Raw genomic sequence first — 24,837 nt, 5'->3', positions numbered from 1 at the left:
CCTTGCAAGCTGGCCCAACCTCCCCATAGACCTTATAGGCCTGGAGAGGGACTATGAGAGGAAGAATGACCCCACCTTGCTACTCCTGGTTTGGTCTCCTCTCCAGGCCGTGGGCCCCTTGATAATATGCAACATGGAGGGCACTCAGAGGAAAGAGGAAGGCTCTATGATGGGGGCAGTGGATGGGGGTGGGGGCAGTGTTTAAGGAACCCTTGTAAATAGCGTTGGCAATTACCAGTGCAGCCATACTTTCACTGGTATGCTCACTTCCATTGCCAGGAGAATGCAAAATTGTCAAACCAATGAAATTATATAGGTAAGTGATATTTCCCTCAGGGCATCTGGGCCAGTAGATATTTTCTTGGGTGGATTATATCATGTCAAGAAAATTGCTCATCTCAGCAGATAGAAGAGAAGAAAATCTTGGCCAAGATCATTCTGCCAGCCAGGAGAGCCTGTCCTCAGGGACTGCAGACTCAAAGTGGATGTAATGAGACCCAAGGACAGGTAGAATGATGCCAAGACACTGAGAAGTGGTGGCCAAGGGCTGCAGGTTCTGCCAGGCTGGGCATTGGTAGGTAGGATCAGAGCAGGGCACATAGGACCAGTCTTCTCCAGATGGGCCATGCTGCTGGGAAGAAAAAGGTGAGCACATGCGGAGGGGAGATAGGCAGCTGTCTTGGCCAGGCACCTACTGACTGCATCATGGGGCAAAGGGCCTTGGAGAAAAATGCCCAGCAGGTGTGAAGACAGCTGGGGCATGGGCAGAAGAGGCGGGCTGGTACTACTTGGGCCCCCACTGCTAGCCCCAATGATCCCACCCAAGAGCAGGAAAGAGGGGTGAGGGGAGAGAAGTCCACCTATCTCCCACCCCTGTGATACTTGGCCTCTGAGCCCAAGAAAGATGGTGACCATTGAAAGCCTTGGAGCAAGAGAGGGGCCTGGATGAAGTATGGCTAAAGCAGAAGGAGAAGGGAGGCCAGGACAGCCCTGAGAGGGCTGGCAGAGGGCTGGGGGAGGGCAGGCACAGGACTGGGCTCCCTCCCACCCAAATAAGAGCAGTAACAAGAGCAGCAGCGTCAACTGGGGAGGGCAGGAGTGGCGATGCCTCATTCCCGCCTGTCTGGAAGTCATGGGGTCTCGCTGGACCCGATCCCACTGCCTTTGTTGACGTAGAATGGCCGGTAGTGAGACTGCAGGGAACAAGAGCAGTTAGGGAGGGCAAATGGCAGTGGAACATACTAGCCAGACCCACCCTACCCTAACCTCCCCCAGGAAGCAGCAGTGGTATGAACCCCAACAATTCTAGGGCCTGTGACCTAAACCTGCAATCTCTATCTACTCTGTGACCAGAGTGGAGCCCCAATGTTATCAGTCTCCAGAAAAAGAGTTCCAAATTGCTTTGGAGGGTGGACTAGGTGCTGGCTTCGGTGCATAGCTTCCCAAGGGGAGGACTTGGAAGGTGACTGTAGTGAGCTATGTAGCACTTTTTCTAAGATGAGTTTGTGAACTTAATTGTCCGACCTGCTATATCTATTCCTAACTGTGCAGCCTCTGCCTTACCACGCCATCACTCTAATTGGTCCTATGCTGTCAGACCTGGAAAACTGGACCCAGGGAGGTTGGACTCATCTCTAGGATGGCTGTCCCCTGGACTTAGCAGTTTACATTTCCAGAGCTGGCAGGGACAAAGCCATCATTCAACAAGCATAGATGCCCAACAACCATGTACCAAATGAGAAAAAACTGAGCTGCCTATATTACAGATTGTAAAACTGAGCCCAGAAAGGGCATGCTTACCTAGGTCCCCTGCCTATTAGCCTTGGGTGCCTACTGCCCTTTGCTGCATGCAGGTATTCAGGCCACTGCTGCCTCCTTCTCCCACCCCATGGCCCAGTGACGTCACCATTCTCCCATAAGCCCTGGGCAAGTAATGACCAGTCGTCCCTGGGGAGCTCCATTCAGTGCCTAATCTGGACATGCCTCTGCCCAGGTGGGCTTTCCTCGTGGCCCCTCACTCACCAACAAAGTCTGCTTGCCAGATTTCCAAGTCTGGGGCTGGGCCTTGGGGCTTTGGTTCCTCATGAGGGAGGGATAGCCTGCAGAGATAAGAGGTTCCAGTCAGAGGGCATGGACAGCATGCCCCCTGGACACACATGCCATCTCCAAGTGAGCACCAAGCTCCATCCAGCCCATTACCAAGTACAGCCACCCCCTTGAAGAGGTATGCAGTAGCCAGGGGTCTCCACAATGGGAAATCCTGAAGAGGTTGCCAAAGGGAGGAGACCCCAAGGCAGACAGGAGGAGGAACAGGCCAGGTGGGCTGGGCCAGGCAGCAGGTGTCACCTCCAGATCCAGGTCAGGACCACAGCACTCTACGCCACCCATCCTGAGGAGTCACACTCCTGACATTCCACTCCCCCATCCCCAAAGCCCAGGAAAGCCATTTCACAAGTACAACCTGCTAGGATTTTCACCAGGAGGTGCTCATACTCCCCTGTGCTGCATGGATAATGCTCCCCATTTGTTGGCTTTATTTATGCCAAGCATCCATAGGCTGACACTTTGCATATGTCTCATTGAGCATCTACCCAATTTCTGTGAGTTTAGCAGTTTTCCCTGAGTTTTACAACTAATAAGCAACAGTCAGGATTTGAGCACAGGTTTTGCCGGACTGCAAAACCCACCCTCATTTTCCTCCTGTGCAGTTCTGTTGCCTCTCCCCTGCTTCAGAATCAGGAGGCTGGGATCCAGGGAGGGGCAGTAGTCTTCCACTTGGCTGTGGTCTAGGTTTAAGACAGCAAACCCAAGGAGCCTGGAGCCCATGGGTGCTATCTGGGTCTGGTCCTGAAGGCACTGGAAGAGGGTGGGGCTTTCGAGTCTACCTCCCCACCCCTCCTTAGAGGGATCTGTAAGGAGCTCTAGTCCACAGAACTGTGAAAAGTACTCTCAGGGGCAGCTGTCAGTCTGCAGGGATAGGCAATGGTACCTGGGAAAAACAGGCTGTGACCTGGACACAGAGAAGGTCAACACGGTCTGTTCTTGGCTGTGGCAGCTTCGAGCCCTGTCCTGGCCTGCTCTTAGGGACAATGAATCGGTCAGATCCAGAAACCACCTGCAGCACTGCCAGAATGCCAGTTAGCTGGACCTTCTCTGGGTTGGCACTTAGCAAGGGGGAAGAGACAAAGCAGAGAACCGGGGACTCTCCTTGAATCTGGAGATGGAGCAGCCTAGGAAAGAGAGGGTCCCGTGGGTTCTGAGTGGGAGGACGAGAGAATATGATTTCAGGTCTCACTTCTCCATTCCCAGAAAGAAAATCCCATGCCAGCCAGCCATGAAAGAGGTGAGGATAGGGATGGGGGAGGGGGACCCAGGAAGCCAGCCTTGTGCAGCAGGCAGAAGTCCAGGGGAGGGGGAGCCAGGGATGGCAGTGGGGCATTCATCCTTACTCCAGGGACTTCTGGGGAGGAGGAACCAGAACACCCTAGAAGTGGCAGCGAGCCCCCGCAGTACCCCACCTGCCCACTGCGGCAGAGAAAGGGCAGGGATTAGAAACAAACAGGTACCAGGATTATTTTTAAACAGCCCACTGGTGTCCAATGGTTTGGAAAACTCTGTGGTGGCCTGTCCCAAGGTGGTGAACTGATAGGGGACTTTCCCAGTGCCTGCTGGGAGAGAGAGAGGCATTAGCAGCACTGTGCTGGTCTCAGGAGGGGCCAGAGGGAGTCGCACCTTCCCCATGGCAATGCCATTCCACAGCCCTTGCTCAGCCCTGCCCAGCACTCTGCCATAGGCAGGGGTTCTGCTTGCACATATACAGCCCTGCCCAGAACCTCCATCCAAGGCCATGCTCAGTGGATCTGGTGAGTTGATCTCTGTGAGGGTGACAGCGGATGTCCCTGGGTTATTCCAGCAGGGCATGGGATGTTTGACAATGGGCTCTCCTAAGGCCAGGCATTCTACAGAGAAGGCCCTGCAGGCTGGTGGGGAGATACTGAAAAACAGGAAAGCTCAGAATCACACCTGAAGGTGGCCATCTTCCCTGCTGGGTGGCCTTTGACCAGAGAGCAGGGAGGGATCTGCTGGAAGCCAAGCAGGCCAAGGGAGACTCAGGCTTTCCCAGGGGCTCCTGCAGGCTGAGACCCTCAAGTCACAGTCCTTTTCCTTCACCGTGCCGATCATTCCAGTAACGTCTGCCCTGGGCTAATATCCCAGCCAGGAAGGGACACCCGGATAAAGCCATCTTCAGGGGCCACTGCTGAGGGGTCTGCCTGCCCTGCTCAGCCCCTTTCCCTCCCCCTCGCCCCACCCAACCTGCTTGTCCTTTTGTCCAGGCCAGATATGTTGGGTGCTAGAAGACAGACTAGGTGACTCCCACCATAACCCACCAGAGCTGTCATTTGGGCATTTTGGAAGAGACATGAAGCCACTGTGACCTAGGGTTTGTCTCCAGCCGATGATTCAAAATGACCCAACCCCAGGGGACAAGAGGCATTGACCACTCAGCCTTTTCAAAGAGTTCTGGGGAGCAGAATAAGACTTGGCAGCCATAGGGATCATCTAGTCCCACCTTTCCCAAAGGAGCTCAGCGGGACTCTGCCTCCTTAGGATGTTGATCAGCGCCATATGGCCACAGGGTTCTAGAGTCAACCAAGGCTGGGAGTCATTATGTGAACAAAGTTAAATAAGCTTTCTGCAGCAGGAAGACTCAGGGGTTCAGCACCCTGGGAATGTCTGGACTGGGAGTTGTAGAGGATGTGGTATGTCCCCACCTCCCTGACACTGAGGCCGGTTGTCACAGCACATTCTTAGGAACCAGTGTATGAAACAAGCTCTGAGAAAGACCATTGTGGCCTAGCCCTCCTTGACAGCAAAGACATGGATGGAGGCAGCCTTCAGTCCAAGGCTCTGTCCCCTTCAAGGTGAGGAAATGGTGAGTAAGTGAGTAGAGACCATTGCAGGGCTTGGTGGGTGACAGGAAAAGCAGGGAGGACAAGGGGGGCGTTGAGAGCTCACCTTTCAGGGAGAAGGAGGAGCTGCCTTGGACGGTGGGCAGGTCGTCAGAGCTCTGCATGGTGGAGGAGAACTCCCAGACCCGGGACGTGTAATTACCTGGTAGGGAAAAGGAAGGGCATCACACCAAGGCAGCCTGGCATGGGGGCCAGAGGCAGGATGAGGCCATTTCCGTGACTCTCCAGCCCCCTTCATGTCTGAAGCCAGGATGCTGCTGGGCTCCAATCATGCCTCCCAGCAAACCTTCCTGCCATGAAAGTTGTCCTTCTAAACTATAAACTGTTGTCATATCCCTACCTTACCTAAAGGTCCACTCTCCTCAGACGGATGTACGAAGTCTATAATACATGGCCCACAGCTCTTTCATGAGATGCTGCCCCCCTCCCAGCACCACAGTCTCCACTAGGCTTCATGTCTCTCCCTTTCTCTCCATTGTTCAACATTCCACCCAGGATGCAGTCTGAATTCCTTACACACACCAGGCCTCTCTTGCAGAGACCAGGTCTTCTGCCTAGGATACTCCACCTGCTCTCCCACCCTTAACAAATTCATTTGTTGGGTCTTCAGGTGTCAGCTTCCATGTCATCTCCCCAAGTTTGTGGTGCCTCAGCCCATGCCCCACCTCACCCTGCACCTCTTGCCTCCTAGGTTGTAGTTGCATGTTCAATTGTTTGTCTCTCCCACTGAGCTCCATGGGGCAGGGGATGTGCCCATCTGGCCCAGCATGACATTCATGCCTAGCACAGAACCTGGTTCCCAGAAGGTACTCATTCTATGGTTGACAAATGAATGAAGGAGCAAACAAACAAATGAATACAAACACATGCTAAAACTTGGGGACAGAAACAGCTGATACAACTCCTGGAATTCAGTTTGCCAAGTGGAATGGGCTGCAAATGTTCATTTGCAAGCATGTCTCTGTGGTCTAGAGGAAAGGAGGCAGTGGCAGAGTGTGCAGGACAGCAGGGGCACCACTAGGGCATTTGAGTGGGGGACCTCTATGGATGATATATCCTTCTTCAGCCCCTCGCTTCCGGGAGGCCTGGGGAGGCCTGGGGAGACGCCCTCATCAAGCTCACCCCATGCAGAGTCCCCAGTCCTCATGATCTTCTCTCACAGCTGCGTGCAGGGAGGGCTGGGCTGATGTTTGGACTCAGCAGTCAGAGATGGTTGGGGCTGCCCACATGCCCCAGTGTGAAGCCCCTCCCACAGGGACCTCAGGAAGCCTCTGCAACATGGCCCTCAGTGACTATGTCCACCCAAGGCTCTAGAGAACCATATGTCTTGCCCTTTCATTCACTCATTCATTCATCTACTCTTTCTTTCATCAAATGTTTCCTGAGCCCCTTCTTCTGGCCCTGGGGTTGCAGTAGTGATCAGGACAGATCCAGATTCTGCCCTCACAGAGCTCACAGTCTCCCATGCATGTGATAATACAGTGTGAATACAGTCCTGGACATAGAGGCCAGATTGCCCTGTGCACAGGTGCCCCTGACCATCCAAATCTCCGGGGCCTTGTCCTTACCAAAGAGCACCCCCCACCCCGTACTCCCTTCTTTGCCTCTTCAGATCTTCTAGTGCTCTGTCCGAGGCAGAGGTTCTGATGGAGTTGGCCCAGTGCCCTCCCTCCCTGCACATAACTGCCACGTACCCAGGAGCCTCTGGGATGGAAACACAGCCTCTCAGAATCTGGTTTCATTGAGCACATGGCCCTGCTCTCAGCACAATGTTGCCTTCAGTGCACTAGACAGAGAGACCCTGCACATGGCAGCTCTCCTTGGAGAAGCCACATCTCCACCCCCATTTCACCGTTTCTGGGTCTTAAGGGCATGTCATTTGCTCACCTCACATGGTTTTCCAGGGATGGGCCCATTCCATATCATGCCATCCTTTCCATTAACAGCTACACTAGTTTGTTTTAACCATTGGACTTTTCAACTCAGAAGTACACAAAGGTAAAGGTTCTTTTGTTGTTCCTCATGCCCTGATACTTGCAGAGGGAAGTCTCCACACCTAATCCTAGGTTCCAGTTCCCCTGACTCATCCTTCAAGGAGAAGATCACATGGATGCAGGGATTTCCAGTGACGCTAAGGTGCCCAGCTGCCTTTCCTCCAGCATAGTTAACAATGTCACACATGTGCATGTACACACACGCACACACATTCTTTAAGCTCAGTAGGACTCTTCCCCACACATCTCTGAACGTGCAATCCCATCTCAGATCCCCACATTCACCTTGAATTGGGGAGTCCAGCCCCCCAGCCCATGGCCCAGCTCCTACCTCCTGCCCACACTGTCCCTGGCCACCCTCAAGCTAAGCCACCTCCTACCTTTGGTGCCATAGAGATTGTTGAAGTTCTTCTGGTTGATCTCCTTGGAAAGGCGGCTGGGGGATGCCGGCTGGTATGATGTCCTGGCCCCAACTGTGAAGTAAATGGAGCATCATCACAGAAAGGTGGGTCTGGCTCAATCAGGTCCTTGTGGCCTCTGACTTGAAGGGAGTTGGGCAGGACTGTTTGCCCCCAATGGCTTCCATTGCCTGTCCCAGGACCTGGATTCCATCCCTATGATAGCTCTTTTGGGTCTAGAATAAGGTGATCACTTAATTTACCATCTGAAACATTTTGAGAGTGAAAGGATGCTACTGATAATTATACCAGGAGTACCAGGTATAAACTTAGACAGTCCTGGATAGACTGAGATGTGTGGTTATCTACTTGGGAGCTCTGAGGCTGGAAAAGCAAACACTGCCCTCCTGAGCCAGTCCCTGTGTGGCTGAGACCGCAGAGTCTGGGAAATGGGGTTCCTGTGAGGAAGGAGGGCCATGGTAACCATGAAGGGAGCAGAGGCTTTGGGCCCCTGGCTAAGTGAGGGCTTGATGAGCTGGTGCCCATGAACATGACCCAGGAACTTCCCCCCAGGGGCAGGAGACTTGTACTGCACAGATGCTTACCACCATCACCACCCCAAATTCAGGCTTGCACATCAATCTTGAGAAGATGGCAGAGTGGGATCCATATCCCCACTTTACAGAAAAAGAAAATGTTCCCCACGTGTGTCAGGGTCCTTCTATCTGCTTCTCCTCTCCCACTAACCAGCTCCCCTCCAAGTTCCAGCCCATCTAGCCCAGCACCTGCTGGGCCTTTCTCTAAACCTCTGCACCTACAGTTGCTCATTCCTCTCACCCCAGTGCCCTCTGTCCATTACAGCCACACTCTCTTTGTTGGGAACATTGCCCTCTTTTAGGGATCCTGAGGACTAACTTCTTCTGGGAAGTCTTGCCCAATCCCACTGCCCCAAATCTCTCAGACTCAAGCTGGTAGCCTTTTGGTGGACTTGTTTCCTGATCTTTTTGCTGACTCTCCTTGGCCCTTCCCTTGCTTCTACTTGCCTCGGAGCTCCCAGAGAGTAGATTTCCTCCTCTTTCCAGTCTCCAGTGCAGGGGCAGGGACACTGGATGAACCTGTTTCTTCCACCTACATATGTCACAGCCTGACTCATAGTGACAGAGTTAGAAGCTCTCCTAGCTTTTGAGTCCAACTTCCTCTCTTGTCAGATAGGGATATTGAGGGGGCAGTGACCACCCCAAGGCTCTCAAGATGACATCTTGGCAGGTCTGTGCTCTTTCCTTCATCCCTCATTACTGCTCTGTTCCCCTCATCACAGCCTAAAGTCTGCACTTCCCTCAAACTTCTACAGAGCAGGGGAGCCAAAGCAGAGACCAGTTCCGGGTCTCAATGGCACATCAGGGTCTTGTCCTCAGAGTATGGAGATAGCTAAGAGGGAGAAGGCCTGGGCAAAGGATGCCGGGGTGTCTGGTTAGTGCAGTTCACCCTCTCACAGTACTAGGTCCAAAGGACAGCACTCTGGGGGGTGCAGGGGGCAGCACTGCCTGTCCTATCCAAGAATGTGGGGCATGGGAGGGGGAGGGGACGCAGGCGCCAACTGCCTAGCTAGGCCTCCACCAGAAGTCCTGGTGTTGTTTTCAAATTGGATGAGGCAGCAGAGGTTCCTCTCTACTGAGCTCCTCTCTTCCAGTCACCTAAGCCCCTCCCATTGTGTGTGTGTGCCTGAAGTATGTGAATCAGTGCTGAGGACTTGGGGCTCCTCCCTCCCAGCCCCCTGTATCTTGCCCCTGTCTCCTTTCTGTCCTTTCCCTTCATCCCACTCTTCTCCAAGCCCCCTCCCCCACATATACCTACACACACCCCTTCTATTAAGGCTGGTGGGCCGAGCATACCCACCTTATGTAATGGACATGATTGTGGTTTGCTGTTGGCGCCAAAGAATGTGACAAGCTAGCACAGGGCAAGGACAGGCAGGTGTTGGTCTATACCCCTACCCAGGCTTTCACCTCTGTAGGCCAGGACTTTCTAGGGCCTGGATGAGGGCTGAGAGGGCCAGGCTGCATGGTACAGCTTCCCACAGAGGGCGAGAATGGGAGGAAGTTCAGAAGACCAGCTGTTGGCCTTACCCTTGAGGAGAAGAATGACTCTGGAGGAGCCAGCCCTCTCACAGTACTACAGAAACCTAATCAGAAGCAAAACACAGCTCAGCCTGGCAGATGGGAGCAAGTGAGACCAGAAGCCAGGAGACCCTCTGGAAGGAAAAAGAAGGAAGCGTGTGGGCTGGAGGTAAGGGGTGGGTAGGGACTGCCTGTGTCACAGGGGATGGAAGCCTCTAAGGAGCAGGGTGCCAGATAATTTGTCATCTAAACCAGGATGCTTCTGACAGTGAGAGGAGGCCCTGTTAATGATTATAACAGGACAACAGGTACATGCCAGGGCTATCCCAGGCAAACCGAAGACAGTCACCCTGCTCAGGGGGACCTGGCTGAATCACTCCACAAAGCAGCTTTCCCTTACCCTTGGGCGTGAGGTACATGGAGTATCTTTTCATCGTGTCTGGTGCATTCCACTCACTTGCATAGCTGTTAGTATAGTTGTTCATGTAGCGATGATCACCTCCTGGGAAGGAAAGAGGTTGGGTCAGCAGAGGGGCTATGGGAAGGAGAAGCTGGCCCAATAGGGGCAACCTTGGGCTCTGTTGAATCAGCCATAGTTTCCTCTGTCCCAGGGAGAGGCGAGGCTCCCCAACTTCAGAGAAGGTGACGTGTTGACCAGCATCTCCTCTGCTCTTGAGCTCTTACGGGGCTAGAGAGTCTGCAGTGAGCCATCCTCCCTCCCTTGGGCTGACCTTGTGAATAAGATCAAGTGCACAGCACTTTGCAGTTTACAAAGTGATACTGATATCCATTTCTTACTGGACGTGTACATCAACTCTGGGACTGTTATGAATCATACCCATGTGACAGATAAGGAAATTGAGGCTCAGGAGGTGAGTGAAGTCACTTGCCCAATGTCACATGGCCAGTAAGGGCAGAGTTGGGGTTTGAGCCCTGTCCCACTTCCTAGCTCTGTCCCAGCCACTGCTGGCAGCCCAAGGGGGTGGAATGACGATTGAGCAAAGGCATGCAGAGAGGAGTGAGCTGCTCAGAATGGTTACTGACTCCTCACCCTCACCCCTCCACCCACCAGCAGACCCACAAACCCAAACAAACTTCTGACTCAGTGCTTGTCTTCCCCAGCCACCCTCCACCCCATTCCTTTCTCTTGCTATTTCCCCATCTCCTACTTTCCCTCTGCCCTTCCTTCTCCCTCTCTCCTGGGCAAGAGAGAGCCCTCATTCTTCATCGCCATCACCTGTGCCTTGCAGGTCCTGGCACAGAGTAGGTACTCCATGACAAATAAATGGCCTCCTAGGTGTTGGCCCAACCCCCTCCCCACCTTCCCCAAACCCAAGATGAAGTTAGTCTGGTGTCTCCCAGCCCTCAGGCCTTTGACAATGGAATGAGACCCTGGTCTGGTGGGCAGGCCCGCCTTAGGGAGGAGAGGATGGTCTCTCCAAGGTCTGACTCACTGGCTACCCATCCTCCACCGTATAGCCAAACACATTCTCAACAACAACGTAGCAGCAACAAAAACCAACATGGGGGCCCAGGGCCCCACGCAGAGATGCAGGGCTACTGACATGAGCAGCACCCATCCCTGCTCCTGGTGGCCACCTCCCTATACACCTTGCAGGGCACAGAGCCACACCTGCGCAGAGGCTATGGCCAACACAAACTTGACCTAGAAATAGCACAGTGGGTGGATGGCAGGTAGGGGTTCCTTGCGAGACTCACAGGCCACAATGACGCAGTCAGAGCTATCCTCATAGGTCTGGCCAGACCTCAGCTGAGGGGCTCTTCCACCAGTGACTGTGATCATCACACTCTCCAACCCTTCTGCCTGGCTACCAGCAGCTGCAACTTCTCAGATGAGAAGGCAAGAGAGGCTGAGTAACAAAGTATAAAACCCAACTGTTGCCCTTGCTTAGTTGTGTGCCATTAGAAAAGCTACTTCTCTGAGCTTCAGCCTTCTGGTCTATGAAAAGCAATGTATCCTGCAGGGAAAATAAGATGTTGTAAGTGAAGAGGTCACACAAAGCCAGCATACAGGGAACACTCAGTCTCTGTCAGACATCACCATTGGTAGCATTGCCATTGTCATTAGAAGGAGGATTTCAGGACTCAAGTGCTGCTTAAAGCCAAATGATGATTGTCTTATCAGTCCTTAGGTATGATTAAATGTCCCCCAGTTTCACAGGGACACTATGTGATATCACCATTACAAAGTGCCCCGAACCCCGGTTCTTCTGCACACTATTACCCCCTTCTCATCCCCAAAAGACTCACAAGCTCCATCTGGAGACCAAAGACAGAGGTCACTTCTTTTGGTGTGTTTGGGGCCAGAAGTTGCTAATCAGGCTATGTCCTCAAGGCCTGTGTTGGGCCTAGGCCGCCGGGTAGGGCCTTGGGAAAAGTGTTCAGGCTTCAGCCCCAAAGGGACTGAACTGGGACTGGTGGAAAAGGACTTAACAGGGTAGTTTCTCAAGTTCAGAGTCTTTCTGTTGGCCTCTGCAGGGTACAACATGACTCAGAAAAGAAGCTGATTTCAGGGGAGCTGGTGAGTCACCGAGACATGATGTATCCCATCGTCTCCAGCCCCGCCCAACAGGCCAAGTTCAGCCTCTGGCTCAACGCCACTCGCAGTCACAGGGACAGGCAAGTTCTCACTCCAAGCACAAATGCTGTGCTAGGTCCCACCTACTGGACTCTGCAAAGCCATCAGTTTGGAGTCTGCCCTTACAAATGGCAGCATCCACATAGATGTAGATCTGAATGAAACTGATTCCGGAGTCTGGTGGATGACCACAGAGAAGAGACGTTTAGCAGCCGGTGCCCAGATTCTACCTGCCTTGGAGGCCCCTTGTTACTAACTTTAGCAGCAAGTTCAAGGCAGGACTACAGTCCCTGAATCCTAGTCCCAATACCTTAGTTGCAATGGGTGGCTGGGAACAACAAGGGGCCAGATGGCTGGATGTCAGCCTGCACTAGGCAGCAGGAATTGACTTAGGAGAAAAATGCCCATGGCCTTGAGGCCTGCCCACAAAAGACCTACCGTTTTCCACATGGCTCCTTTCAATGAAGTTACGGCTCAGGTCTGCCTTGCACATCTTCTCAACATGACGCATGCACACATTGAGCAGGTCGTCCTTGAAGTTGCCAAGTGACTGCCCCAGGCCCTCCCCCTCCAGCAGAACATGATAGGTGGGAAGGGGTGGGGGGAAGGAGTAACTGCTCATCAATGCACCAAATTCCTACCAAGAAAGGAAAGAAGCCATTAACCTTTGGGGTCCTTAGGAGCTTTGGGGACCCTTCTCTGTTGGTGGTTCTCACAGTCCAGTTGGAAGACTCAGCACTGGGAGCCAGAGGAGCTGGGTTCTAGATCCAGCTCTGCTATTAACTAGCCCCATTTCTCCTCACCAGGCACTGTATTCTTCTGTAAAATGAAGGGTTTGACTAAAATTCACTAGATGCTAACATCCTTGGTAGCACTAGCAGGCAGATATGTGACTCCATGGGTCCCACCTCCAACACTAGATATTTCACGCCTACCTCATAGGGGTTCATGAGAGTGACACAAGCTGTAAAGACTTTTGGATTGAAAGCACTAAAGAAATGCAAGGAATTCCTAGAGAAGTGTGGGTCAGTCATGGTGGTATCTCCACCTTTATATGCCACATTCAATCCTGCCCCTATCCTTTTGCACTTTTTCTCTCCCTTTCCCTTCCCTGGAGAATCCCTCTTTCTTCTCAAGTCCTAACTGACCTTCAAAACCAAATTTATATTCCACCTCCTCCACAAAGCTGTGTTAGATTCATTACTCCAGCTTGCTGGCCCTTCTCAGAGCTTCCATAGGCAGTTATCTCCTGAATCACATGTTTTATAATTTAATTATACACTCTTTTTATTCTCTAATTGTATATGTCTTATCTTCCCAGCTAGATTGCAACTCCTTAGGGGCAAAAACCATGTCTTATACTTCTCTATTCTCCCTAACACCTAACAGAGTACTGGGCATGCAGTAGTACCCAAAACACTCTAGCAGACAGAAGGGTAGATGGATGAATAGACAGACAGACAAGATCAAGGATAACAAATATGCCACTTATCTGTCACTCTCCCATACCTGAAGCAGGCATCACCAATCAATCACAGAACTCTTTCCTTGTGCACCTGAAGCACTATGAGTACATATCAGTTGAAATTGGTAGAAGGTGACATTTGTGTGCCATCTTTGGATTAGGTAGGGAAATGTCTTGAATAGAAAATTAAATGGATAGATGGAATAGAGCTTAGATAAATGGATGGATGGATGGATGGATGGATGGATGGATGGGTAGACAAATGAATGGATAGGTGGGTGTATGTATGGATGGATAGATGATGAATGAGGGTCTGAGTAAGTGGATGGGAGGATTGAAGGATTGAATGATGGAAGAGTTGCTTGTTACCTGCAGAAACAGCACCGAGTCGCTGATGCTGTGCAGCTGCTCCCTGGTCTGCTTGTCCTCATGCAGCACTTTGGTCCTTTCATCCAGAGCATCCACGATCACTTTCACTTGGTCCACAGCGTCCTGCTCCCGCTGCTCCAGTGCAGCTCTCACTTCCTCCTTTTGCTTCTCCAGGTCCCGCACCAGGTCCCGGAAGTTCTGCTCCAAGATGGCCTTCTCATTGGTGGTGAAACTCTGGGTCCAGATAAGGGGAGTAAGGAAGGAGTAATTTAAAAACCTCCCTAGAGTTTTCAAATTACTCCCTGTGCAACAGAGTTAGGAAATTTCTACTGCCCCTACCCAGCAAGCCTGTTTGGTCAAGAATCTCATTTAAAGGAATCATTGAGGGATGCCATCTATTGATAGAGATGGCCAGGTTTGTTTGTTTTTTTTTAGTCTACCTTTCTTTATCCATCTGTGGCTCCTCCCCAATTACCATTCCACCCTTGGGCAACACTGTGGGCCCAGAAGTGCCCCCTATGAGTCAGGGTGTACTCACTGAAACCAGGATCAAACATCATTCAGAAAGCAATTTGATGGGTATTTATGTGGCCAGGGTCAAGAGTCAATGATTTCAGATCGTGTTTGCAATTATTCAAACCATGGCAGACATCATCTAGCCACATTGGCACAGTAAAGGAGAAAGGGCATGCATTTGGTGGTGGGGTAGTCTGGTGGGCAGAGCAGACAAAGGAGATATTGGAAGACAAGTTGGTGTAGACTCTTTATTTGCTGAGATGATGAGTATTAGGTGATGGGCAAGATCCCATCTGGATTCCTGGCCCAGACTTAGAAGGAGAATTGGTAGTCAAGCCAAAGTGGGTGGGTAATCCCAAAAGAAAGAAGTGTGGGATATAAATATGTGTCTGAGGCCTTAAACAAGAGGTCTGCCTCCCTCCAGGCAGAACAGGTCAGGTAAGAGTACAACAAGAGAGAGGTCTGAGGGACGCTCACCTTGATGCGGTCCTTTTCCTTATGCCACTTCTCAGCTTCATCCTCAATCTCAATGATCTTGAGCTGCAGCTGTTCTTTTTGCAGTGACAGCTCTGTCTGCAAGGAAGGGGTCAGGGTTGGAAGAGAAATCAGGGGAAGGAGGTGAAAGAGAACCAGAAAATCAGGGAGTGGGCCCACCCAGGGAGAAAACTGGGACAGGGCTCACTCTTCATCCATTCAGCCCTTCATTCATCAAACACTAATCAGGGCCTAGGACATGCCAGGCACAATGCCAGTTGCCACGGATCCAAAAATACTGTCTCACTATAAACTCAGACCTCTGGAGTTAGACATCCCAGCTATGTCTTTAAAAGGGCTAAATATCTGCAAGACCCCTCCACCTAATGTGAGCAGGAGAGAGGCCCATTTATGGGGTTCCCACTCCTTTCAATGTTCCTGGGGCCATTGGGAAGATGGAGGAAAGCTCCTGCCTTTTTCAAGTTAAGGGGAAGGAGGGACCTCGCCCAGCTAGGCCCAGCCCAGGGAGTGCCCCGTGGAAGAAACAATGTGCAATATTTCTATGGCATGATGTGGGGCTCGTGTTGCAAGCTACAGCTAGCGTTGCCGCAGGCAGGGACTCTGTCTGGGCAGGCACAGCTATAAACTTGTTTATGGAAAAGGGAACACAGTCTGCAGTTTGGGCAAGACAGAAACTTTTATTCAGGGCAGGAGAGAGGACAGTGAGGGAGGCAGTGATGGGTGGATGAGAAAAGAGCAGGCGAGTTTCTAAGGATCCTTGCTCATGGCAAGATCATGGGTCTGGGGTGAGTTGGGAAGAGGATTTATCAGGAGTGTATTGGTATATGAGCTCTCATATCCATATTTTCCTTCTACTTGGAAAAATGTCCTTCTCTAAAAAGCAGCTATAACAAAGACATAGGGGAGGCTTGACGCTAGGCCAATTCAATTCAGGCAAACCAAGAGGTACTTCTTTTGTTCTGCTATATTCCCCACTAGTGCTCTCAAAGCATCTTCCAACTTAGAAGACAGGTAGGTGATCTCCATCTGACATAATGAAAGACCAAGGCATCCAAGAAGGCCTTGGAGTGCTCAGGTCTACCCACTACACTGGGTTTTGAATGCAGAGTCACACCTCTTTCTCCACTCATCTCTTTGAGGAAACCACGAGAACAGTCAAGATGAGGAAACTACAAACAATTAGGAATGGAGGTTTGTCAGCAAGGAGTCCTGAGCAGCTGGGCACAGACTTTACCACACGTCACACCTCCTGAACACTTCCCTAGCTGAGGTGGGTGTTGATGGGGAACCTGCTGCAGACACCCAGGGAAGTGGATTGATGGCAGAGAGAGCTTCCCTGAATTGTTTGGAAAATGTGCCCAAAGGGGTGGAGAGCTGGTGGGGAAGACCTGGGGGAGGTGCTACAGAGCTCCCCAACAGAAAGCCCCTGATTCTACCTCCCAGCCCCATTCACACTCCTGAGTTCTCCAACTAGGAGGCCTTAGCTTTCTTATCAGTAAGCATCTGCCCTGCTAGCAATAGGCTGGAAATACCACAGCATGGTAAACGCCATCATCAGAGATAGAAAATTGTTGTCAAGAGGAGGGCAATAAAAGAAGATGAAGTTGGGGATTTGGACTGGTGTCTGGAAAAAGGTTGGAGAGAAGCCAGCTGTCAATAAACACAGTGATAAGAGGATGGAGAGAGCAAAGGGAGTTAGACCTTATTGTGGACAGCAGAGACTCAATCCTCACACTGTCTGAGGATGCACAGCTTGAGATCCAGAACACAGCGGCTGGCATAGCCAATGACTTGGAAGGTCCCAGGAAGTCTAGGACTGGAAGGCAGACCTGGGCTGTGAGGAAGGGACCAAGAGGCTGGATGACGGGTCTGTCCCAAGCAACTTTCCCATCCCTAGAGAATTCCTGCATTGGCCTGAGGTCAATGGGACAGCTGGAGGCCTCCCACCCACTGCAGCTGACTAAGCCGACTTAGTTCTCCTAAACTGACTCAGGGATAGAGGAATTGGCACTTGAGTTTCTCATCTCCATCTTACCGTCCCCAAAACAAGGTCTGATGGACAGAAAAGTAGAGAATAAAAAAGCTTACACTCCCACCCCAAGCCTGGTGGGGTTGGGAGGAAGGGCAGCCCTTCCATGAAATGAGCATGGGGAACCCAGGAGGGAGCCCACCCAGAGCATAGGACTGGGAGTCCAAAGGCTTAAATCCAGTTCCTGTCACTTCCAGACAGTTGGCTTTTGCAAGGTACCTAACTTCTCTGTGCCTCGATCACTCCACATTTCTTGGAGACAATAAGAGGACCGCCTCCCAGGAAGGTTGTTCAATGAACAGGGATCGGGGAAACGAAGCTCTCAGAACGTGCCTGGCATAGAGGAAGCACTGAATGGTGGTCCCAGTGTCACTGGTGTGGGAGGCACCTTCTGTGGACCAGGCTCAGAGGACTGAGTGCAGTGTGGCAGGCAGGCCACCAGGGTACAGGTCAGTGAGGGGAGCAGACAAGTGTGATCAGTTGAGGTCTTGGTGTTCAGTAGTGAGCACAACGTGTGCTATTATGTTGGAGTCCAGGTGTAGTGTGTACACTGTCAAAACACAGCGTGAAGAGTGCATAGAGAGGCTGCGGAGATCAGGACTTTAGACTGAAGGTGCAAAATAGAGGCTTTGATGGTGAATAATTGAAGCTTGGAGGATACTAGGAAAACCAGAATGAAGGTAGGAAAAAGGGGGTGAGTATGAGGAGGTTTGACCAGAGAAGGTGAAGGCTAGAGGAGTCAAGTATCTGGAGTGAGCACAAGTGCTCAGGGGGACCAGCTGGGAGCTATGTGGGGTGGGGGGTGGGGGAGCTGGGTCAAGGTCTGTAGGTGAGGAAAGGTCATACCTAGACAAGCATGGATTCACTGGACAAGAAGGAGAAAGGAGGCACTGAGCACAGAGGAAGGAGAATCCAAGGAGATTTAGAACAATAAAGAGCCTAGGCCAAGGGCAGAGGGAATCAGCCCTGGGAGCAATTCCTGTATAAGAAGGAGTAAGGAGGGCAGTGAGGCTAGCTGAGATGTCGAGAGAAAAAGCTAGAGGTGCCAGCCAATGACCTGAGGGAAAAGGGAGAGGTGTCTGGTCTGGAACCATGTGAGGGCAGGGTCAAAGTGGATGCATTGTCTGCAGCAGTGGGCAGAATCAGTGGGGAAGAGAGACTAGTATCATTACTTTGGGACACTAGAAAACTTGGACACAGGCTAGGAGGGGCCCTTGCTCCCACAGCATGCCTTGTAAAACCAGACTTGCAGGACACAGTGGGATCCTGGAAGGGACCTTGGACTAGAAACTCTGTGCTGCTGGAATGGTCCTTTCTCACCTCTAAGATAAGGACTTTTTGGGGTGAGATCTCTGGAGATGTATCCAGCATCTGTTTATCTCCTTTCAATACCCCTGCTGAAAAAGGCAGGATATAGAAAACAATATAATATAGGAAAGATATTGGATTCTCCTACAACACTAGGGAAGGAAGGACATTGATTATATTATTGAGCATCTACTATATACCAGGCATTTCTCCTTCAATCTGCAAAAACCCCTATGGAGATAAGAGATGTTATCCCCCTTTTAAAGACGCAGAAACCAAGGCATAGACAAATGGCATAGCTTGAGTTCTCACAGCTAGAAAGTGGTAAGGCCAAGATTCAACAGCACTCAGTTTCTATTATGTGGCCTCTTAACCTCTAGGCTAGTCTCTGTATCTGCCAGGACATTGTGCTTCCACTTTACTCCTGCCAGTTCAGCCCATCCCGGCTCCTCCACCTTTGTAATTTGGTGATTCTACTTCTTTCTCTTGTTGTTCCCTTTTTATTCCCCATACCCACCTCATTGTCCCCTGAGGCCCTAGCTTTCTCCCTCACTACCTTCTCCCTTGGAAGGTGATTAAAGCCCCCGATGTCTGCTGAGGCCTCAGCACCTCACAGCTCCCTGTCTACCCCTCCCTGCTGTCTTCCTCCTACTCCCTGCTTCATTCCCTTCACCCTGCCCAGGCCTGTTCCTAAATGCCTCCTTTGTTCCCTCTCCCACACCCTCCTGGTTGTCTTCCACTCTGATGCCTGGGACAGGCCCTGTGTAGTCCACCCAGTCTTGGAGGAGCAGAGGTTTCCCTGAGAGCAGACGGTGGCACAGCAGCTGGTGGTACCTCAGCATGGATGGGGCCTTCAGGTGCAGACATACCTGAACACTCACCTGGACACATGTACTTGCACTGCCCCCAGGGAAGGGGTATTGAAGCTTCGGCCGTGATCTTCCCCCCTGGCTTGAATTAACCACATGGGTTGTGGGCTGTGACATTTGCCAAATGAGCCAGTTAATTGTCAAATTTGTACTCTCAGACAAATGGTAATTATCTGGATAAGAATCTAAAATGCTAGATAGATTTCCCCATTTCTACTCAGATGTCAAACAGCTCGTTAGTCTGCTTCACTGGGGCTTACTGTTCCTTCTGCTTCCTTAGGTGTCAGGACAGGGAAGGGGTAAAATGGGATGGGAAGAGCATCAACCAGGCTGTCTCCAGCCCAGCGGTGGGCCCTGGAGGAAGTCACCCCACCTCCCCAGGTCTTGGTTTCCCCTGGTGAAATTGAACTAGATACTTGGTTTCCAACGTGGTGACACATCAGAATCCCCAAGGGATACTTAAAAGTACAGATCCCAGGCCCTGATCTCCTGTATCTGTACCTCCTAAGATAAGGCCCTGGGGTCTGTGTCTTAACCATTCATCAGACAATTCAGGTCAGAGGTCAGCTTTTAGAAGCTACTGGACTCAGTGGCCCCAAGGAGAGCCTGCCAGTCCTATGAAAACAAAGTTTAAAATGATGAGAGGAAAGAGCCTGGGTTGTAGCCACACTAATAGTTTGAACCCCAGTTCTGACACTTTGGGTAAGTCTCTTGGCATCTTTGAGCCTATTGCTTCATTTATAAAATGGGTGCAGTAATCCCCACTCCTGTTGGGACTGTTGTCAGGAGCAACCATGTAAACATCAAACCCAGTTCCTGGCACATAGATGTGCTCCAGAAAGGCTGGTGTGTCTCCTGCCCATTTGCCTGTACTTTCCTTCTCTGCCTCCTGTCTTTAGCTCTCTTTTATTTTGCTGTTTTCCCCCTCAGCACCCACAGAGGTCATCCCACCTCCTTTTCTTACCTGCCCTGTCCCAAAGCAGGAATGCTCCTGCAAGATCTCCCGGGAGAGTGATCCCAGCCCTCTCCATCACACCCTAGGCTTTTAGCCTGGCTTCTCTTTCTGAACCCCAGTTATCGCTGTCTGCCCAAAGAGCTTTCCTGCCCACACCAGCACAGCTCCCAAGGCTCAAGAACCAGTGGCTGTCTATGCCCAGCAGCCTGGAAGCTCAACCTTCATGGATGAATTGGACAATGAGGAAAGAAACAAAGCCATGGGGCATGGTGAGAGAAACAAACTGAGCCAAATAATGGAGTTGGGAGAGTGGCCGAGGCACCGAGTCTGAGCTGCACTGACAAACTAGGAGCTTGTGCCTCCAGAACGATGCCCAGGCTGAGTGCTTCTCTGCACATACTTTGCCATGCTGCCAACCCAGAGCCCAGCCAGGACCCACAACAGGGAAGGGCCCCTGGTGGGTGCAGAGGCCAGGCAGGCTGCCCCAGAGCAGGCAGCCATCTGCTAGGAGGAGTCCATCCTAACCCAGTGTCGCAAGAGGGGCTTGGGATAGACAGAAGGAAGGTCCAGGAGACACAGCAAAGGATGGATATGTACATTGTGAGCTCATCAGCCTAATCCAGCCTGAGAAATGTCCAGAGGCAGAGGTGATGGACCAGAGGACATCTGTGGGACCCCTGTGACATTTGGAGTGGAATTGAAAACTTTCTGTACTTAGGCCCACCAGAGGAAGGATTGTCATGTTGCCACACCAAGGTGACCTTGCCCCAACACTGCCTCTGCTCAGAGTCTATAGATAGAACTGAGTCCCAGGAGATGAGCAGCCAGAGCCCCAGTGTCATCTCTAGCTTCATGTAAATAACCAAGATATGTCTGAGATGATCTCACCTGGGTTTTCACCACCCAGCCTGTAGAACAGGTTCTGGACACAGACGTCCTTGCAAAAACTGTGTGTGGGCTAATGTTTGGGTCTGAAGGGGATGCCTCCAAAGGATGCCAGGATTGATACACTCATTCATTTTGATCCATCAACGCACTAACTTCACTCTGTGCCAATGTCCCCCACATCTGATGTTCCAGCACAGCCAGGCCTAGACAAATTGCTTTGTTCCATTTCAGTCTCCCGGCTGCTTGGCATTCGCCTTCCTGTCTATTTCTATGCTTGTTGGTGCACACATGCGTGCACACACACACACACACACACACACACATGCACACACATGATACATGAAGTTCCCTCCACTAAAGTCATTCCAGAGGATCAGACATTTTCCCCTGAAAGCTCCTGTAAAGCATACTTATCCTAAATCCTATCTCCTCAATGCCTGTCCCCTAAGTTGCTCTCAAACACTGGAAGATAATTTAGAGAAATTGTTCCTCAAACTCTATGAGAGCTTGGACAGGTCTCTTCCTTTCTCTGGCCTGTGTCCCCATCTGCAAGGTGAAGAGGAGATGGATGAGGTTGTTAATACTCCACTCAGCTTCGTTTTCCTTCCTCTATGATTTGATGTTTACCTATAGCTGCTGCAGTGTAACTGGGCAAATGCTCCCCAGGCTTGTTTGTGTGTCTGAGCTCTGCCTCCTGACCTAGATCCTCAGCCTCCAGGGCGAGGACTGTGTCTTTGAGTGTTGCAGTGGCCCCAGGACCAGAACCTGAACTCCGAGCTCCTGGCTTCTCCAGGAAGGGCTGTCTGAGACATTCCTGTCCTCCAGGGGCACTTGGGCTTTTCTTAAGTGGTGATTCCCTTGTTTCAGATGAAATTTGGGGCCAAAACCTATATATTAAAACAAATAAATAAGAGTGTGTGTTGCTTGCAGTAGAGGTGGGAACCTAGAGCCCCTGGCTTCTTGGCACCAATTTGCCCCCCTCCTTATCCCTGAGGCCTCAAAGACATTTACAAGACACCTAGTTTCCAAGGGACAATTTGAAAGCTATCAATCTAGTCCAATATCTTGGTTTCATACGTAGGGAAATCAAGACTGAGAGAATGGAAGGGACTTGTCCACTGTCTTACAGCTAGTTAGTGGCAAAAACCAGGGCTAGAACTCAGTCAGATCTCCTAAAACCCAGTCTGAGGCTCTGTAATTTCTTGGTTGCAGTGGATGAAAATGATTGACCCTTTTCTCTTTTGATTTCCCAAGTAAGCTCCTGAAGGATGTGTTCCATGACCCCTGCCCCATCTCAGTCTTTAAGTATGAAGCTTGAAGCCAGGCTGGGATGAGAAAGTAAGGGGAACTGGAAAACCTTCTTCTTGGGCCAAATGAGGCTTCTGAAAAGGATCTTTGAGTCTTTTCCCATTCCTAACTGTCCCTCCCTGTCCAAGGATGTGGGCGAGGGGTTCAGGCAGAGAGTAATCAACAAGTTCCTAATCAGGAAGCCTGAACAGGGAGAGGGTCCTGTGCTGCCCCATTCTAAGGGGTGCAAAAGCTCTTGAGGAAAATTGAGTCCCCTGCATTGGCCAGCAGGAGGTTCCCTGCCCCGCTGCCCCCACCAGGAGACCACCCATGGAAGGAAGCTGTTTTGCTGCTGGAAAGAGCAGGCGTAGCATCTGTGGGGCAAGAGGCGGCCGCCACAGCTGAGCCATTAGCTCAGAACACCTTCTCCAGTTGCACCACATTCACAAGCCTTCACACACCTCTGCTCCTCCCCATGGAAGTACAGGCATAACCACATATATGGAACTCATGCAAACACACGTATCACATACACAAATATATGCAAACAGCTACATGTGCATGTAAACTCCCACATGCATATAACACACACACACACACACACACACACACAAACGCCAACCCTCACCAATAGTGTCCACCTACAAGTATAGGCACATCCACTTACAACCATAAACCAAAAGCACACCGGGCCCAGCTGAGAGAAGACAAAGGAGGCCACTGGAAGAGTCAAGAGGCTGGCTGTGGGGATCAAACAGAACACCAAGAGGCCACTGCCCTGAAAATGCAAACTCTGCAGCCAGATAAAAAGGACACTTACAGGTCAAAATTCCCTCCTCCTCACCCGTAACCCATTTTCCAGAGGCTAGTCCTGCTCAGAGGGAATTTAAGAATTCTCTCTCCCTTAAATAAAAAAATAAGACACATGCCAGTCAGGCACAGAGCCCAGGATTGAGTGCTGATTCTCTGATCTGACTTGAGTTTATCCTATGACCTTGGTTAAGTCCCCAGTCTTTTCTGAACCTCTATTTGCTCATCTAGGAAATGCCCATCTCCTGAAGTCTTGCAGGATTGAGGAACTGCCTTTGACCTCCAGCCTCGTGGCATGCAGGGGGCAAAAAAGAGCCAGGGACAGCAGAGGCTTAAGCCCCAATCCTTAGGAATCCTCAGTGGAGGGGATCAGGTGGAGAGACACCTGTGGTGAGGGAAGAGAGGCCTGAAGCGGCAGTGAGGGGCCCAGCCAGTTACCTCCTTCTCGGCCTTGGCTTCTTCTACAGTAACTGTGCTGTGATTCTTGTGCTCCTGGAACATGCAGAGGTAGCAGATACAGGTCTGGTCTGTCTGGCAGAAGAGCTCCATGGTCTTGCCATGCAGGGGGCACTTGCGGGCCTCAAAGTCCCCAATGGGCTCCAGCAGCTGGTGGTCACGGAAGGCAGCACCCTCCAGGTGGGGCTTGAGGTGCAGCTCACAGAAGGAGGCCTGGCACACCAGGCAGGACTTGACGGCCTTCTGCTTGTTGCCGATGCAGGAGTCACACAGCACCTCCTCCGAGCCTGGCTTGGAGCTCAGGGATATGCCCTGTTCGGCTCGGGGGAAGCTGTTCCTCCGGACATCGCCAGGCTCCACGATGGACATGGCTGGCTTCCGCGGCTCTGAGAAGATAGACTTGCGCAGCTCCCCCTTCTCCATAAAGGTGAGAGGTGACTTTTTGGCAGCCCCCAGCTGGAGCCCAGCATAGAGGGACCTCTTGCCTTCCCCAGAATCCATGCTGAAGTAGTTGGAGCCCTTGTCATCCACAGACTCCACAAACTGGATGACGGGCCGGCGCCACTCGTTCCCCAAGAACAGGGAGCTCTTTCCCTCACCTGTCTTCAGGGTGCTGCCCAGACTCTTGCCCTCAGCTGCCTCCCCACCATGCCCATTGCTGGTCTTGGTATCTTTGCCATCGGCCTTGGCCCCGTTCTCCACGCTGCTGGTGGGGCCTGGCGGGCTGTGGGCTTCCCTGGCTTCCGGGCTGGCCCCGTTGCTCCGGGAGGCATCAGCGGCTTCCATCTCAGGCACTGGTTGATCTGTTTCAGGCTCACTGGGGCTGCAGGGTGGTGACCTCTCCGGTAGAGGTCTCAAAGGGGAGTGGGACAGGCAATCACGGAGTCCAGAGACACACCTGTAGGGAACACGGAGGAGAAGGAAAGGGGGAGCAGAGAGGAGGGCCAGCTGGCACAAGCCTGACACAACGGCCAAGAGAGAAGCAGAAGAGAGCCAGCAGAGCGGCTAATTATACAGGGGCCACGCCCTGCACATTCATACCTAACCTGATTTTTAAAAGAAGTGATTTTTTTCCCTCCCCCAGTTTAATTATTTTCTACAGCTCAGCAACCAGTTGGGTTGCTTCCTTTTGACGTACTTTCTTCTCATCAAGAGAGTGGGGAGCCTCTGTCCTCACACATAGGCAGCTTTTCTGAGTGGAGGGGCCCCTGGGGCAAAAGCTGAGGTCTCTGCAGAGGCCCGAGGGACAGAGGGTTATTAACTGGGTCATACAAGTCAAATAATTTGCAGGCCTATATTTCAGAGGAGAGAT

The 24,837-nt window shown here is 51.6% G+C and overlaps 1 protein-coding gene across 3 annotated transcripts; it reads right to left on the bottom strand.

Annotated features, from left to right (window-relative positions):
* Nucleotides 1-24,519, bottom strand: TRIM29 (tripartite motif containing 29). 3 transcript variants are annotated; one of them, XM_074335330.2, is made up of 10 exons: nucleotides 23,508-24,519; nucleotides 14,906-15,001; nucleotides 13,913-14,146; nucleotides 12,517-12,715; nucleotides 9,880-9,981; nucleotides 7,345-7,437; nucleotides 5,017-5,112; nucleotides 3,567-3,668; nucleotides 2,023-2,099; nucleotides 1-1,193 (listed from the first exon to the last, which is right to left on the bottom strand). In XM_074335330.2, the coding sequence occupies exons 1-10, from the start codon at nucleotides 24,309-24,311 to the stop codon at nucleotides 1,131-1,133; spliced, it is 1,866 nt and encodes a 621-aa protein (XP_074191431.1). In that variant the 5' UTR covers nucleotides 24,312-24,519; the 3' UTR covers nucleotides 1-1,130. The 3 variants fall into 3 exon arrangements, with proteins under 3 accessions (XP_074191431.1, XP_074191432.1, XP_019573763.2); XM_074335331.2 differs by having other exon boundaries at nucleotides 3,567-3,665; XM_019718204.3 differs by lacking the exon at nucleotides 3,567-3,668.
* Between the last annotated feature and the right edge of the window lie 318 nt (nucleotides 24,520-24,837).

This window comes from Rhinolophus sinicus, chromosome 14, assembly GCF_057876585.1.
Source record: "Rhinolophus sinicus isolate RSI-liver-muscle chromosome 14, RSI-T2T, whole genome shotgun sequence".
In the NCBI taxonomy this organism is placed as follows: Eukaryota; Metazoa; Chordata; class Mammalia; order Chiroptera; family Rhinolophidae; genus Rhinolophus; species Rhinolophus sinicus.
Note: the sequence above shows the minus strand (reverse complement) of the source record. Positions and strands in the feature narration are given on the sequence as shown.